At 42.8% G+C, this 18,210-nt stretch overlaps 1 protein-coding gene across 21 annotated transcripts in view; it reads right to left on the bottom strand.

Moving 5' to 3' along the window:
* Positions 1-288: 288 nt before the first annotated feature.
* Positions 289-18,210, bottom strand: part of ppfibp1b (PPFIA binding protein 1b) — a 132,906-nt gene continuing 114,984 nt past the window's right edge. For 12 of the 21 annotated variants that reach the window (XR_011346833.1, XR_011346834.1, XR_011346832.1 and 9 more), the window contains 8 exons: positions 13,855-13,943; positions 10,971-11,093; positions 9,320-9,445; positions 8,497-8,685; positions 5,774-5,962; positions 4,355-4,609; positions 2,535-2,600; positions 2,144-2,162 (listed from right to left, as the gene is read on the bottom strand). Coding sequence is in view for 9 of the 21 variants with exons in the window: in XM_069904475.1 (XP_069760576.1) it covers positions 2,094-2,162; positions 2,535-2,600; positions 5,774-5,962; positions 8,497-8,685; positions 9,320-9,445; positions 10,971-11,093; positions 13,855-13,943 (851 nt within the window). In the remaining 12 variants the exon portion in view is untranslated. Of the gene's footprint in view, positions 2,163-2,534; positions 2,601-4,354; positions 4,610-5,773; positions 5,963-8,496; positions 8,686-9,319; positions 9,446-10,970; positions 11,094-13,854; positions 13,944-18,210 lie in introns of all 21 variants that reach the window. The other 9 variants (XM_069904476.1, XM_069904477.1, XM_069904478.1 and 6 more) reach the window with 3 other exon arrangements.

The following is an 18,210-nucleotide window of genomic DNA, read 5'->3' as shown; positions in this document are numbered from 1 at the left end:
CCACACGGCCCACCTCCAACATCCCACTATCTCCCCTCCTGCCCCCCTGATCAATGACAATGTGGGACTTGGGTGATACAGTTTGAGGTTCAATGATCTTCTGCATGACTGAGAGAACAAGGACTACTCCCACCTGTCTCTGCGTGGCTCTCCAAGTAAGACATTGGTGTGTGCTCTTCCTATTGCCAGGAAAGGAAATTTGAACTCTACACTAGGGGCTTAATGCATGTTCCAAGATCCTTAAACACAGGCAAGGCTGAATGATCCATTCATCATTAAATGCAACCATTTCAAATGTTATGCAAGACTTTATTTTTATGTTGAAATATTCACATGATGGCAGTGGATATATAATGCAGGTATTGCTGTAGGTTAATGGATTATACACAATTCTGCTTTCACGATTCAGGACAGGAAGTGCTGCTAAGGGCAAAGGAATTAACACATTCACCCTCTCTGTTCTAATGCCTTGTCAGGATTTTATATTTATCAATATTCATGCTGTGATAATGAGCAACAAGGCAGAGATCTCAAAACCTTCCATCCAAGTTCTGAGTCACATGTTGGTTTTCAACAGGTTTGAAACAATGGCCCAATTACATCTTTTAAATCATCCTGTTAAATGTTCTAAAATACACAAATATGCCACAAAACATTGCACCAACACTCAACATGTATATGGCAGAATAAATAAACTGATGGAAAGCACATTGATCTACAGATTGGATGTGGAGAGGATCTGATGGCATTGAGGTTGTCTTGACCACTAGGCAGGGAATGCAGATTTCCCCGTGAGCCCAATGCCTAATATTTTATTTTTTTTATAAAAGCTACGCATATAGAAAAATACATTTGGCACTGTCAGGAGAAGAAACAGCCTTTTCTTTTTTCACGCCTTTAAATAAAGGGCATTTTTAATTTTGAATCATTAACTGTTTTGGATAAAAAATCTTTAAGGTACAAAGATTAGAGTTGTAATTGATGCACAAGTATCTGGTTGTGGGTAGGACAGAACCTATTCAATGTTCATAGTTCTCAATTCTTGCTCAGGCTTTGGGCAATTGCACTTCTAACTGCAGAGTTAAGTAACCACCAGTATTTCTGTACAGAATTATTCTCTGCTGGAGTGCTAAGATTCAGTGTTACACCGATCTCAAATGTAATCCTCATTCAACTCATCCAAACTGGGGTTGGGGCACTTGGTAACAAAATGAAAAGCATCAATTTGCATGAGTTCGTTAGTGTTCACAATGGTCATCAAGCTCGTTAGTGTTTATAATGGTCAATTTCATGCCTTCTCCACTTGCTCTTCAAGATTAAGAAATGGAAACAATTCCCACAATGCAATCTGTACCATTTAAAATGTGCCACAATTTAAAACTAACACGATTCCATCCCAACTGCAACAGCGCCTGCTGTGACAAATCAAGTTTTTGTAACTTGGGTTACAAAACGACTAAGACCTCAAACCCCGACACCATTCTGTAAAGCACCATATAAATTCTACATGGATTAGGCCAGGCCAGCTGGAATACAATCCCTACATCGATACAAATCATTGCACTAATTAGTAACCCCATTCAAAAGATGTACATTACAAAATATTCCTTTTCTCTGCCACTTTAGAAATTACAAAAGGTACAAAATTCACATTGTGGTAGAAAAGGATTAATGATGTAAAATAATTGGATCATTAAAATGGCATTGTTTTTGGTTATTAAGGCATTCTTGAGATATTGCTTCTGAAGTATTCGTTGGCGTCAGAGGGCAGAATAGACTGCAAACTTCTGATTCCTGATGAAAATCAGACCCGGCTTTCAAAACTTCATCAAATTAACCAGCACCATGTGGTCTGGGTACACAAACCATTGAATTTTGAAATGTGTTCAATGAATATCATTGGATTTTCACCACATTTTTCCAGTTCCAAATGAGAATAAATATTTGGCGGTGCCTCGTGCATTTGCGTTCACGATGAGGGAAGGTATTACTAAAAGGCATTGAGTAGTGCAGGCAGTTCATCTGGTAGTGTTGGACTGAAGTCGCTGAGAAGACGCTGGGCCTGGAGTGATGGTCAGACAGTGGAATCCTCATCAATCAATGCTGGCACAGGGAGAGCTCACTCTCACATCTTTAAACAGCTCGTCCTCTTTCAGCATGTGCTACAAACAGAAAGGAAGGACTGGCCATGAAATCAGAGCAAAGTGGACGCATTTCTATTGAGTTACATTTACAGGACGTCATGGTTGGCGTAGCAGTTAGTGCAAAGCCTTTACAGCGCCAGCGATTGGGACTGGATCCCGCGCTGTCTGAAAGAAGTTTGCACATTCTCCCCACGTCTGCGTGGATGTCCTCCCACCATTCAAAACATACTGGAGGTTGTAGGTTAATGGGATGTAAATTTGACAAAACTAACTTGTGGGCCGAAATGGCCTGTTACCGTGCTGTACATCCAAATTAAAAAAAAATTAAGAACACTGGATACGCAGATTTCAAACAGTTGGTTACTTTCAGTAGAAGTTCCATGTACTCACTGTGAGATTATTGATGCCCTCTGAGAATGCTCCAATCTGTCTCACCGTCCCTTCGGAATCATCCATCTAAAAGATTAAAGTCCACATACTTGTATTCAACAGAAATTCCCAAACCGTAGCACTGGCAGTAAAAGACAAGCAAAGGTTCAATTAGATTCCAGTCCCTCTGAGCTGAATCCCATGGCCCAATCATTCTGCGAGTTCTCTGAATGAATACATTTACTGTCACGTACACAAGTACAATGTACAGTTGCATACAATACAGTAAAACCCCTATAAAGCACCAAAGTCTGCAGACACCGTGGTTGAAAAACAAAATGCTGGAGAAACTAAGCAGGTTCAACAGTACCCTTTATGTAGCAAAGATAAAGACACCGAACCAACATTTTGGGCTTGAGCCCTTCATCCAGGTATGAGCAAAATGTAGGCAGTCAACCGAACCTCATACCTGGATAAAGGGCTCAAGCCTGAAACGTATCTATCTTTGCCATACAGCCTCTCCCTTACTTATGACCTCTTCTTTCTTTGGCTTGGCTTCGCGGACGAAGATTTATGGAGGGGTAATGTCCACGTCAGCTGCAGGCTCGTTTGTGGCTGACAAGTCCGATGCGGGACAAGCAGACACGGTTGCAGCGGTCGCAAGGGAAAATTGGTAAACATACAAAGAAAAAAAAATTGTATAAATTAAAAAAAATAAATATAAAAATTATGCTTGGTCATACACCCACCAGTGCTAATGGATAAAGGAATCCTGTACGGGTACAGAGGGCTGTCAGGAGAATGCAGGACAGTGGGATCAGCATGGGGACTACATGCCATGCTAATATACGTTCATCTTGTGCCCTTTTTTTTTTTTTTTTAATTTTTTTTTTTCACACCATAAATCACATTAGCCATGATATACACTATTTCTTTTCACACATATACAGTGACTTTTTCTCTCCCCCCCCCCCCCTTTCCTCCCAAACCACCCCCCCACCCCCCCCTCTCATCCATTTTAGGTATACAATCTAGGTTGCATTAAGCCAGTCAGACAATGTTGTCATTCAACAAAATTACACCAGAAATTCTACTGAGTCCATTCTTTTCTTTCCTTCTCCTTCCATCAACTTAGGTAATGTTTGTCCCCGGTACGTTTTCGCTATTGTATTTAATGTAAGGCTCCTATACTTGTTCGAATATTTCAATATTATTTCTTAACCAATATGTTATTTTTTCTAATGGAATACATTTATTCATTTAAATTTGGTAGTTTCTTCCTTTTAATTTGGTTATGTATTCCATTAATATTTAAAGACATATAGTTCAGCGTAGCCCTTTTATATTTTGTTTATCTTCTCTTTCCGTTTTTCCATCATTACCTTTCCTCCTTTTCCATTTCTGTTTTCTTATTTTCAACTCTTTATAAGACAACATTCCTATAACATCTAACATTTTCCTTATTCTCCTATTTCTATCTTATTTATCCCCAATCTCCCCTTCACCTCCTGAGTTGTCCTTTATCCCTTGTCGGACAACCACATCTCCCCTCTCCATTTGGATTTGCGAATCCACTCGCAAGCGTCAACTGATTTTGCAGTGACCGCTATTTCCCCCCACCCCGCCTCCCCCAGAAAAGATTTCACTTTTCATATGTCACAAAGGTCCCTCTTTTAATTCCCTCCTTATTCTCTCTATTCCATTACCTTCCCTTATTAATATCTTGTGCCCATTTTGATACCCAACCAGTCAGTCAGAACTTGGATGCATGTCAGGGAATGGCTGTATAAAGTACATTGTTTGATCAGCTGAGTTTCTCCAGCATTATGTTTTTAACTAACCCTAGTATCCAGCACCTATGGTGATTGGTAGATGCCACACAAGTGTATTTTCTGGTTGCTTGAGATTGCGTGTTGTGTGACTGATGAACTGATAGCCAGGCATGCCAATTTTAAATGTATTTTTTGCCTGTTTATTTTCCATGATTTTTTTGCAGGTTGCTTGAATTCCGGATACCAGGGGTATTTCTGGTCTTCCTGCAGCTGCACACTGTCATGCATCAACTGCAATAGTTTAAATGATGTTACCACAATATGCTGAGAGGAAGAAAAATGGAATAAATATGAAAGGTGCACGCACAAATGTTCACAATTGCAGTTAGCACCAAACTAATGTTCAGTAGGTCTTTTGATGGTTGAAATGTAGTTCATGATTATGGTAGTGCAGAGGTTCAAGAACCTGAGAGCTGTTGGAAAAAAATCTATTCTTGAACCTTGTTGTGCTGGACTTCTGCCTGAAGGTATCAGCAAGAAGGGATTGTAACCAGGGTGATGGGGGACCTTTCTGACGTTGGCTGCCTCTGTGAGGCAGCAACTCACAGACGTCAGCAATGCACAGAAGATCAGTGCCTGTGATGGACCTGGCTACGTCCACCACTTTCGGCAGCCTTCTACATTCACAGCATACAAGTTGCTAACCAGACCACAATACAACCCAGCCAGTAATCGTTCCACATGACATCTGTAGAAGTTCAAAAACATCCCAACTCTTCTCTGACTTCTTGCATAATAGAGGCATTGGCGTGCCTTTTTCATGGTTGCCTTGATGTGTTGGCGAGAGGATGGGTCCTCTGCCAGGAACTTGATTCTACGAACCCGTTCCAATTCCAATACTGCCCCATCAATGTGTCATCCCTTGGCCTCCCCTTCCTAAACTCCATAACATGCTTCTTGGCCTTGCTGATGTTTCAGGGAATATAGTTTTTCTGGTGCTGTCCATCAGATTCTCCAACTCCATCATCATTACCCATCATTCAGCCTTACAACAGTGATGCTGGCAGCAAATTTATAGACTGCATTGGAGACAAAGTTGGTAGATGGAATAGAGCACGGACTAAGCACACAGTGTTGATGTGTCTCTGTGCTGATGGTCAGCATGGAGAAGGTGATATTTACTCTGGGGATTGAGGAAAGATGCACAAGCTGGGGAGTGGGTCTATAGAAGAGGAGATTTGATCTAAAAATAAATGGTTGCCACTCAGTTTCAACCCATTCAAAACACACCTCAACATTACTCAGCAAGTGATTTCTCAATTCAACATCAGTGCATGGGGTAACTCCCTAGGAGATCAGCAGGCCACGGTGAGAAGATAGTGTGGTGTTGCTGCCAGATAGTGTGTACTAGTCGAGCTAAATGGAAATGTGTATGGCAAATGCTGTGAAATTTTTTCTGTCAAAAGATGGTAAATGAAGGCCAGCTACCTTTACCTGTTCAATCCTATCCAGGTCCTCCTCATTGTACAATCTCAGTTCTATCCCTCTGACCTGTTTGCTCCCTGTTTTGAACCCAGTTCCTGTTGGGTGTCCCAGTTCCATCGGACAGATGTATTCCTCCTCATCCTGCTTCCGTTTCCTCAGACTTCCAAAGTTGCTGAACACCAGCTTCTTGGGCTGTGAAGGATAAACATTCAATCATTAACACAAGTTGTACGTCAAGCAACAAACCTCAAAACAGTTTTGGTCACCATACTGCAGAAAGATGTTGTCAAGCTGGAGAGGGTGCAAAGAAGGTTTATGAGGATGTTGAGGGGTGATCTCATAGAAGTATATAACATCATAGAACACTACAGCACAGAAAACAGGTTATTCGCCCCTTCTATTTTGTGCCGAAACATCATTCAGCTGGTTCCACTAACCTGCACCCATTCCATAATCGTTCACACCTCTTCTATCGATGTATCTATCCAATGTATTCTTAAAACATAAGGGTGAGTCCACATTTACCACGTCGGATGGCAGCTCGTTCCACACTCCCACCACTCTGATTGAAGAAGTTCCCACTAATGTTCCTCCTAAACCTTTCCCCTTTCATCCTAAAGTCATGTCCTCTTGTTTTGACTTCTCCTAATCCAAGTTGAAAGAGGCTCCTCGCATCTATACCTCCTATTCTTCTACACTCCAAGAAATAATTTGTAACTCAACTCCTGAAGACCAGGCAACATCCTAGTAAATCTTCTCTGCACTCTCTCAATCTTAGCGATATCCTTTCTATCGTTTGGTGACCAGAACTGCACACAATCCTCCAAAATTTGCTTCACCAATGTCTTGTACAACTTTACCATAACATCCCAACTCCTGTACTCAATACCTTGATTTATGAAGGCCAAGATGTCAAAAGTTTTCTTTACAACCCTATTGACCTGTGACGCCATTTTCGGGGAATTATGGATCAGTGTTTCCAGATCCCTTTGTCCCTCCACACTTTTCAGTGCCTGACCATTTACCATGTACGTCCTACCTTGGTTTGTCCTTCCAAAATGCAACATCTCACACTTGTCTGCATTAGACTCCATCTGCCATTTTCTAGCCCATTTTCCCAGTTGGTCCAGATCCCTCTAAGCTTTGAAAGCCTTTGTCACTGTCTACAATCTTAGTGTCATCAGAAAACCTGCTGATCCAATTTATGATCCAGATCATTGATATAGACAATAAACAACAGCCCCAGCACTGATCCCTGAGGCACATCACTAATCACAGGCCTCCAGTCTGAGAAGTAATCATCCACTATCACTCTGTCTTCTCCCATTTAGCCAATTTTGAATCCAGTTTACAACCTCTCCGTGGATACCTAGTGTCTGAACCTTCTGAACTAACCTCCCATGTAGGACCTTGTCAAATGCCTTACGAGAGGAACAAATCAGATAAATGGTCAGAGTCTTTTGCCCAGAGTTGGGGAATTGGTAACCAAAGGATATAGGTTTAAGGTGAGGGGGCAGAGATTTCATAGGAACTTGAGGGGCAACTTCTTTTTTAAGGTACAGAGGATTGTTAGTGTATGGGACATGCTGCTAGTTGAAGCAGGTTCGATTGTAACTTGAAAGGAATACTTAGATAGATATGTGGACAGGATGGGTTTAGAGGGATATGGGCCAAATGCAGCCAGGTGAGATGAGTGTAGGTGTGGCATGTACCTGTCCAAAAGTCTCTGCAATGTTGTAAATGTACTTGCATCTACCATTTCCTCTGGCAGTTCATTCCATATACCCACCACCTTGTGTATGAAAAAAGATAGCCCCCTTTAAACCTTTCTACTCTCACCTTAACAGGTGTTATAATTATAAGGGGCATTGGTGGGGTAGATAGTCAGAATCTTATTCCCATGAAAGGGGATTAGAGTTGGAGTGCAGGATTCTTTCCTTTCATTCACATCAGGGATCAAAATAACCAGTTGTAAGATCAGAACACTTTGAAGAAGGGTTCAGGCCCGAAACGTTGGTAATATATCTTCGCCTTTGATCGACGCTGCGAGACCTGCTGAATTCCGTCAGCATTTCTGTGTTTTCATTATAATCACAGTATCTGAACACTTTCGTGTTTCACTCAACTCGAAGAGCACGGTTAAGCAGAGCAGTTAGTGCAAATCCGCTTACAGTTGCCAGAGGCCAGGTTTGAATCTGGCACTGAGTGTAAGGAGTTTGCCCGTTTTCTACAGGTCTCTGTATGGTTTCCCTGGTTCCAGTTTCCTCCCACATTCCAAAGGCGTACGGGCTCAGGAGGTCAATTGATGACATGGGTGACATGACTTGGACAGCACAGGTTCATGGGTCAGAAGGGTCTGTTAATGTGCACAATAAACTAAAAATTAAATTAAACACTCGGTCTTTACATTCCTCTCTTACATCTTGCAATCTTCCGCTTTCCCACACTTCATGGGACTGAAGAAATTTAAGAGATAATTTGGCTAAATTGTTAGGCAGTTTTTTTTCATACACATGACAAAATGCCTTGAGGACCTACCTAGAGCATATGATTAATTCACCAGGCTTACACAGGGGTCATGTTACACTAACAAAGGATAATTCTGGGAGTGGTTAACAGTTTCCATGCCTCCAAAGCAAGGCTGTGAACTGTTGATTTTGCCAACAAGAGAGACAAAGGAGAATGTTCTGAAGAATGACAGTGTGGGGGACTATCTCAGAGCGTACCTTAACTTTGGCAGTTGCTGTAAGAAGAGTATAATCTGGAGATTCCACAGCCTCTCGCTTCTGCTGTTGAGCGTCGGGACCAACCAGCAAATTGAAATGAGTGGCCAGATGTCGCCTCAGTAGTGTTTTATTGGGAGGGATATTCAGCAGGATCGCCAGCGTTTCTACATTAAATCGAGGTTCCAGCACCTGCAGAAGGAAGGCAAGACAACATCAGCTGATGATCATCGTTCGTGTACCAGAAATTCCATCCACTTCTGCCTTAACCACAGACAGGACTGGCAGCAGTTATCAACTGGCCATCGCAAGCCGATCCTTCAATAAATGAGACAATGTCCAAGAACAAGAACACACAGATTTAGAACTGGAAGAGAAAAACATGATAAATTGGGACGGTCAGCCAGGGAGAGGGGGGTATGAACAAAGTGGCCCAAGGTCAGCACATTTTCCTGGCTCTGTGCTGGCTCAAGTGATGTTGAGCTCTGAACATCCTTAGTGACATTCAAATGGACTCTCCTCTACTGATGGCACTTGATCTGCTAAAGTTTTCCAGTCTTCACAGGACCTTATATTTTTATATATAAAAAAATTAAAGACTGAAACAAGTAAACATTCTTTCTTGTATTCTTTCTCTTCCCCTTGGAAAGTGTCATTGCAGCTCAGCACAAAAAAATTTACAAGGCCACTGGGATCTGCAAGGGCAGTACACTACGTACAATGCCTGTGGAATTTATCGAGGTGGTGAGATATGTACATCACATTTTAGATGAATAAACTGTTGACTGATAAATAATTTGGCATGGACTTCTGCTGCCTTTCTTACCATCAAGCCGCCGTGTACACCACTGCCTCGCAGATTGGGAGCGTATTCTGCCAGGTCTGCAGACCGTAACCATTCCATTACCCGGTGATTGGTCCATTGTGAGACCTCTGCTGGTGTCATATTATTCTGGGAGATAAAATATTATATATAATTCAAATTCTATTCCTTCACAATTTCAGACTGAAATCCTATATAGCAGGATGCTCCTCCATATTCTTCAAATTCACGTTCTAGGAACCAGACATCAGTGACAAGACCAGTGTTTACATCCATCCTCCACTGTACTCGAGAAGGGGAGCCGCTTTTGGGTAGAGGGGTTCGAGGAGTTAGATCCAGTAACCTACTCAGTCTTGGAGTTGTGGATCACAAAGCAAGCCTTTCGGCCCATCTCATCCATGCTAACCACAGTGCCCATCTACTTGGGCTTACATTAGGCCCTTCTCTCTCCCCATTCCTGTTCATGGCACAGCAACAACAATACATCTCCAAGATTGTGAGGGCATGCAACTTGGAGGGAAGGTGTTCCCATGCGCCTGCTGCCCCTTTCCTTCTGGGCATGAAGAGGTTGAGTTGGCAGGTACTGTTGGAGCAGTCTGGGTGAGCAAATACTGTGCAATCTGCAGATCGTACATACTGCATTCCTGGCTTGCCACTCGTAGATGGTCTAAGTCTTAGGGTATCAGGAGGTGGGTTATTCACTGCAGGATCCCCAGCCTCTGACCTACTCTTGCAGCAAAAGAATTTGTTACTCCAGTTGAAATTACCAATGACAACCCCTGACTACGCAGTGAGATCCTGCTTTGGCTTGGCACATTTATGATGTGTTAAGAGTTTGGGTTGGACTGTTAGAAAGTGCAGATAGTTGAATGCAGGTCATCAGTAAATCTCCCCTCCCGCTGCCTCAGGAAAGCAGCCAACAAGGACCCATCCCTCCTCATCGGACAGTTTACATCTATTAGAAGACACTATTTTGAAAAGACACCCCACTAGATTCCTCTCTGTTATCAGACTCTTGAATGTACTTCCAATGCACAAAAGATGAACCTCTCCTGCTCAGGTGCCTGCCTGTTTTTGCTTATACCTGACGAAGGACTCAGGCCTTCAATGTTGGCTGCTCTTTACTTCCTATGGTTGCTGTGTTTATATGCTGCAATACTCGTTGGTGCATTGAACTCGATGAGGACCTTGCATGGGTTGAATTGCACTTTTCTCTACACCACTCTCTGCACTTTTATTTTACATTATGGCTGTACTTTTGTATGAGTTGAATTGTCTGGACAGCAGCAAAAAGAAACATTTTTACTGGAACTTGGGAACATGTGACAGCAATTTGCCACTAACAGCTTGTGCCTGACTGTGTCTCGTTCCTGCTGGACGCAGTCATGGACTGCTTCATTCATGGGGCAGTTCACACAACCCAGCAGCATCAGCAGGTAATTGGGCCCAGGATAATCCCTATGGACAGAATTCTGACCTCCTTCCCTTGAGCTGAATATGTCTCCAACCACCAGGCCCTGTTCTTTAACTGTCAGCATCCTGTTTATGTTGCCCAAGTGTTAAGCACTGTGGTTTGGAAGGACCTGCACTCTAGTCCCTCACCACCTCCCCTAACCCTACCATGGAGAAAGCACCCTGAGACACACATTCCTACCTCATCAGATGGCCTTCTGCGTAGACAGTTTGCCTCAAAATTGTTTATTCTGAGAACCTGAATGGCCCGTTTGATGCTGAGATGATGGAGAACACTCCCAACTTTCAATGACAGCAGATCATCCTGCAAAAAGTCAAACCCAAAGACTGAAAATAAACCTTGGCAGTAACACACTCTAAAAATAGTTGAGAGGGAGAGTGCATAAACAATGATTCACCAACTATATCCTCCACATTACACACAAACCAAACGACATTCATCACAAACTGCTCTCAGGCTCACCTCAGGAATTAATCTGTGCCATGAGTTTGGAGACTCCTGTTACTGGGACCAACATTTCTGGCAAACAGATTGCTAATTCTTTAATCCGGAGGGCAGAATGTGATGCTGAATCAGCTAGACTGTCAAAATTGCCCTCCATAGTGCAGTATCGAAGGACTGCTACATTCTGGGAGGCATTGTCTTGTCATCAAAGCCTTGTCTGGCTGCTCAGGTGGAAGTGGAAAAACCCTGTGATACTATTCATACCTGGCCAGAGTTAACCTGAGAGAAATTCTACAAGCCACAGTAACCTGGCGAGCTGCTTCAACCTATACCAGGAGTGGACAAACTTGCTTAACACAAGGGCCACATATGATAAGCTTTAGATATTTGACACCCACAACAATCATACGATTGCAACCCACGTCCACTAATTCTACCATCGTGAGCATCAGCTGGTATGATTCCAGTCCCAACCAACAGAGTTCGTGAGCTGCACACTGTATGTCAGAGCCGTATGTGGCTCACAAGCCGTGATTTATACAATGGGGACTCCTGAAATTCCATCCGTTGGTAAGACCACATCTCCAACCTGAAGGTCTTGGGTCACCAGCATTGAGTCCCTGATCATTAGAGCCCAGATGCGGTGGGTGGGACACGTCATCTGAATGGACGACCACCATCGTATGCCTCACCAGCATCTCCTTAGTGAACTGAAGACTGGAAGGAGAGTTCAAGGTCGTCCACACAAGCACTATAAAGAGTCTGTGAAGGAAACCCTATGCTACTGTGACATCCAGCCAAAAGAGCTAGAAGCTGCGGCTACTGACAGATCCCGTTGGAGAGCCCTGTGCTATGAAGCCTCCACCAATTTTGAAGATGGGCGCTGCCAAAAACTGATGTAAAACCATGAACTGCATCGCAAAGCAGCAGCCACGGTTATTCCAACAACGGACTTCCAGTGCCCCCATTGCACTAGACTCTGCGCTTCCAGACTGGGACTGCAAAATCACCTTAGTGTCCACAGATGAACTGAACAACAAATGCGTCTGCTTCAAACTGAAGGATGACCAATATAATATAATAGACACCTGAAGTAATCCAGGGCTTCCAATGCTGAGGATGGGATAGAGTTTTTCTCAATGCAAATTCCTTCTGGCTTTTAGTTACTTTAAAAGATTAGTTTTAATTATTTGAACAAGAGAGAAGCAAAAATTGGGAATATGCAAATTCAGCCAATAAAAGAAAATACCACAGATAGTTCAAAACAAATATTGGTCGAAGCAGAGTAAGAAATATTTACATAGTTCAACTGATATTTAATTGTTCTGTGAAGCATACATAATTAAGACTAGCTGATGTTTGGATTACGTACACACTTTGTATCTGGCTGAAAAATTGCTACTTCAGCTTCCTGTACATGAATAGTTTTACAGAATCAATTTAAAATACATCCCCACTTCACGTGTTCCCACAATGAGTTGTTTGACAACTCAGCCTGCTGGAAACAGTTCATAGGACACTGGAGTTTCTCAACATGTCAACCAGCATCTCAAATGTTAATTTTGGAAACGTGTTAACTTTTTTAAAATTCAAGGCCAGTACTATTGGCCCTCCCTTCGCTGCCCACAAGGTGGTGCTGATGAGCCATCATTTAAATGCTGGGCCAGGCTGCTGAGTTCCTCCAGCATTTTTGTGTTTTGGCTTCAGGCGGGAGACAACCATATTTCTGTGGGCCAAGAGTCACATGGATCAGGCATGGATTGTTAGGATTCAGAAAAGTTAAACTAGAGTTGGGCATGTAGAATAGTGCAGAGGTGGCACAGTTAACATGTAACTACAGCGCCAGAGGTTTGAATCCAGCACTGTAAGGAGTTTGTAAATTCTCCCCATGTCCTCCAGCTGCTCCAGTTTCCTCCCACTTTTGAAGACGTGGTGGGGAGGGGAGAAGAGAGAAGGGCTGTAGGTTAATTGGATGGCATGAGCTTGTGGGCCAAAAAGGGCCTGTAACTGTACTGATGTAATAGGAGCCTGGAGTAAGTTGTAGAACAGAGAGACATATGGGTATAGGGCATATTTTGCTGAGAGCGAAGACACAGGTAGACAATATAGAGAAGTCAATGTTTGACACATCAGACTTCATTGGACAGGACATTGAGCACAAGAGTTGGGACAATAAGAATCTTCGATGGATGTAAAGGTCACCAGCTGACAATTTCTTAGTTTGTTCCTTTTAACTGGCTATTGAAAGTTGCTTTCTCATGGGTTCTACCCACATCATCTCAGGACTTTAATTTCTTGTCCTTCTCTATAACAGCTGAAACCAGTGTTCTGGTCACTGCCTTCTTGACATGGGTGATCCCAGTTAATAGTCTCTTATTGATTACACTGGTTAGTCAAGACACCAGTGACAAAACCAAAACTATCAGAGCATTTAAAAAACATTCAATTTAAAAATTTTGTTTTTTTTTAACCTCAGTGCAGGATTGAGGATATAAGTAACTTGGAAGATTGATTCCCATTTTCACCCAGAACAAAAGTAAACAGTTATTGAGATGGTTGTAGTTAAAAATCACACTTTTATCAGATAGACAAAGGCTTTAATTCACAAGAATCTGCTTACCGCTGTCATATAGTGGAGCATTCGTCCATCAACTCTTCCGTCATCAAACTGAGTCTTGTACTGGGGTAATCCAATATCATCCAGCCACCCTGACAGGGACAAAGATGCCATTGTTTTAATGGCCAAGGAAGTAGATTGGAACCATGGGCATATTTATTCCAAAACTGCCCTTCAGGGTACACATCAGCATGTCAGTCGATGAGGAAATGCAAGGCAAGGACTCATGGAGCTCAACAGTCATATAACCATATAACCACTTACAGCACAGAACAGGCCAGTTCGGCCCTACTAGTCCATGCCGTAACAAATCCCCACCCTCCTAGTCCCACTGACCAGCACCCGGTTCATACCCCTCCAGTCCTCTCCTATCCATGTAACCAATGATCCCGCCTCGACCATGTCGGTCGGAAGCTCATTTCACATCCCCAGCACCCTCTGCGTAAAGAAATTTCCCCTCATGTTCCCCTTATAATTTTCCCCCTTCAATCTTAAACCATGCCCTCTAGTTTGAATCTCCCCCACTCTTAATTGAAAAAGCCTATCCACGTTTACTCTGTCTGTCCCTTTTAAAATCTTAAACACCTCTATTAAGTCCCCTCTCAATCTTCTACGCTCCAGAGAAAAAAGCCCCAGTCTGCACAACCTTTCCCTGTAACTCAAACCTTGAAATCCTGTCAACATTCTCGTGAACCTTCTCTGCACTCTCTCTATTTTGTTTATATCTTTCCTATAATTTGGTGATTAAAACTGTACACAGTACTCCAAATTTGGCCTCACCAATGCCTTGTACAATTTCATCATAACCTCCCTACTCTTGAATTCAATACTCCGATTTATGAAGGCCAACATTCCAAATGCCTTCTTCACCACACCATCTACCTGAGTATCAGCCTTGAGGGTACTATTTACCATCACTCCTAAATCCCTTTGTTGCTCTGCACTCCTCAATTGTCTACCATTCAATATATATGACCTATTTAGATTTGCCTTTCCAAAATGTAACACCTCACACTTATCTGTATTAAATTCCATCAGCCATTTCTCAGCCCACACCTCCAGCCTTCCTAAATCACCTTTTAATCTACGGTAATCTTCCTCACTGTCCACAACACCACCAATCTTTGTGTCATCCGCAAACTTGCTTATCCAATTCTCCACCCCTACTTCCAGATCGTTAATATATATAACAAACAATAGTGGACCCAGGACCGAACCCTGAGGAACTCCACTAATCACTAGCCTCCAATTGAACAAACAATTTTCTACCACTACTCTCTGACACCTCCCATCCAACCATTGCTGAATCCATTTCACTACCTCCTCATTTATACCTAATGCCTCCACCTTTTTTCCTAACCTCCTGTGGGGAACTTTGTCAAAAGCTTTACTACAGTCTAAATAGACAACATTCACAGCTTTCCCTTCATCAACCTTTTTTGTAACCCCCTCGAAAAACTCAATCAGGTTTGCCAAGCATGATCTACCCCTGACAAAACCCTGCTGATTACTCCCTAGCAATCCCTGTACCTCCAAATAATTGTAAATACCATCCCTCAGAACACTTTCCATCAACTTGCCCACCACAGCCTATAATTCCCAGGTTTACATTTAGACCCTTTTTTAAACAGCGGAACCACATGCGCCACCCTCCAATCCTTTGGTACCACACCCGTGGCCAGTGACATCCTAAATATCTCTGTTAATGGCCCCACTATCTGTCCACTAGCCTCCCTGAGTGTCCTTGGGAATATTTTGTCCAGTCCCATAGATTTATTCACCTTTATCTTTTTCAACACAGCCATCACTACCTCCTCAGTTATCCTTATATGCTTCATTACCTCCCCACTATTTTTCTTTACCTCAACCGGTTCAATATATTTTTCCCTCGTGAATGGCAAAGAAATCATTCAAAATTTCCCCCATTTCCTCTGACTTCTCACTCAGCCTACCCTCGCTATCTACAAGGGGTCCAATTTTATCCCTCACTAATCTTTTACTTTTAATGTACCTATAGAAACCCTTTGGATTTATTTTTACTCTGTCAGCCAAAGCCTCTTCGTGCCTTTTTTTGGCCTTTCTAATTTTTTTTAAGATTTCTTCTACACACCTTGTAGTCCTCCTTCAAATTGTCAGCTCTCTGTTCTTTATACCTCTTGTACACCTCCCTTTTTCTCCTAACCAAATTTCCAATATTCCTCGAAAACCAAGCCTCCCTATGACTTCCAGCCTTTCCTTTGATCCAGACTGGGACATAACTACTCTGTACCCTCAAAATTTCTTTTTTGAATATCCTCCATTTCTCATTTACACCCTCACCTGAAAATATCCTGTCCCACTCAATACTCCCCAAATCTCTTCTTATTCCTTCGAAATTTGCTCTTCTCCAATCCAGAACCTCAACTTTAGGCCCCTCCTTGCTCCTCCCTAAAACTACCTTAAAATTAACAGAATTATGATCACTAGACCCAATTGGATCTCCAACATTAATGTCTGATACCTGACCTAGCTTGTTCCCTAATAGGAGATCCAGTACTACACTGTCCCGAGTTGGTTCTTCTACTAATGGATTCAGAAAACAATCTTGAACACATTTAATGATCTCTAGCCCATCCAGCCCTCTAACTGTATGGGTATCCCAATCAATGTGAGGGAAGTTAAAATCTCCCATGATCACTACCTTATGATTCTCACACATATACTTTATCTCTCTACACATTTGTTCCTCTAGTTTTCTTGACCCATTTGGTGGTCTGTAATACACCCCTATTAGCACCCTCATGTCTCCTTCACTCCTCAATTCCACCCAAACAGCCTCAGTGGACGATCCCTCCAGACCATCCTGCCACCTCACGGCAGTAACGTCCTCCTTAACAAGCAGAGCAACTCCTCCCCCCTTTTTTTTAACCCCCTGATCTATCACATCTAAAACAAATGTATCCCGGAACATTAAGTTGCCAGTCCTGCCCCTCCTGTATCCAGGTCTCACTAATTGCCACAATATCGTGACCCCAAGTATCTATCCATGCTCTCAGCTCGTCTACCTTATTCACTATGCTTCTTGCATTAAAATATATGCAATTCAGAGAATGACCCTCACATACATTCTCTTTTCTACCTTCTACCCTAATCTCCATCCTACCTTTGTTATCGTTTTTATTCCTATCTAGGTGGCCATGCTCCCTTGACACTGCACTCACACACTCTGTTCCCCACCCCCCTGCCAAACTATTTTAAACCTTCCCCCACAGCTCTACCAAATCTACTTGCCAGCACATTGGTCCCCCTCCAGTTCAAGTGGAGTCTGTCCCTTTTGTACAGGTCCGACCTTCCCCAGAAGAGATCCCAATGATCCAGAAATCTTATCCCTTGCCCCCTGCACCATCTCTTTAGCCACGCATTTATCCTCCACATCCTCCTATTTCTACCCTCACTAGCGCGTGGCACGGGCAGCAATCCAGAGATTACTACCTTGGAGGTCCTGTTTTTTAACTTCCTACCTAATTCTACATCATCCTGTTTCAGGACTTCGTCCCCACTTCTTGCTAAGTCATTGGTCCCCACATGGACCACGACTTCTGGCTGTTCTCCTTCCCCTTGCAGAAAGCTATGTACTCGATCAGAGATATCCCTGACCCTGCCATTAAACCAAGTTTAGTTTCCAATTGTATAGGGACATGTTGTCTTGTAAACAGGTTCCAAAGTCCCAGCATCTTCATCAAACCAACGTCAGGAAGACAAGCCAGCTCAGAGAGTGTTGATAACGAGCTCTGGCAAGGCAAGGCTGGCAGCAAATGCACCAGTCATTGAATTTATTCACATTTATATTTTATAAATTTTATGTCTGAAAGTAAACTGCTCAATAAGCACTTTGAACAGACGTGGTGTCGTCATTAATAGGGCTCTCTTGGTGCCGTGCCCTTTTACTGATTACACTGGTTAAGTTGCAGAACAGAGAGACATGGGTACAGGGGATATTTTGTTGAGAGTGAAGACACAGGTAGACAATATAGAGAAGTCAATGTTTGATACATCAGACTTCATTGGACAGGACATTGAGCACCCTCCACTTCCCATCTGTTCCCTCTTCCAAACATTCCAATTTAAAATGAATATAGTGCATTGGAGCACAGTGCAGGCCCTTCAGCTCACCATGTCGTGCCAACCTCTGTACAGCTGCTCGACAACAATGTAGCTCCCATCTGTAACCCTCTATTTTTCTGACATCCATTTGCCGACCAATTTTTTTTTGAGTGTCCCTATTGTACCAGCCTCCACCATTACCAGCAATGCATTCTAGACCCACCACTTTGTGTAAAAACAAACAAACCTCTAATGTCCCCCCCAAACCTTCCTCCA

This window comes from Narcine bancroftii, chromosome 11, assembly GCF_036971445.1.
Source record: "Narcine bancroftii isolate sNarBan1 chromosome 11, sNarBan1.hap1, whole genome shotgun sequence".
In the NCBI taxonomy this organism is placed as follows: domain Eukaryota; kingdom Metazoa; phylum Chordata; class Chondrichthyes; order Torpediniformes; family Narcinidae; genus Narcine; species Narcine bancroftii.
This window is presented reverse-complemented; position numbering and strand designations above follow the sequence as displayed.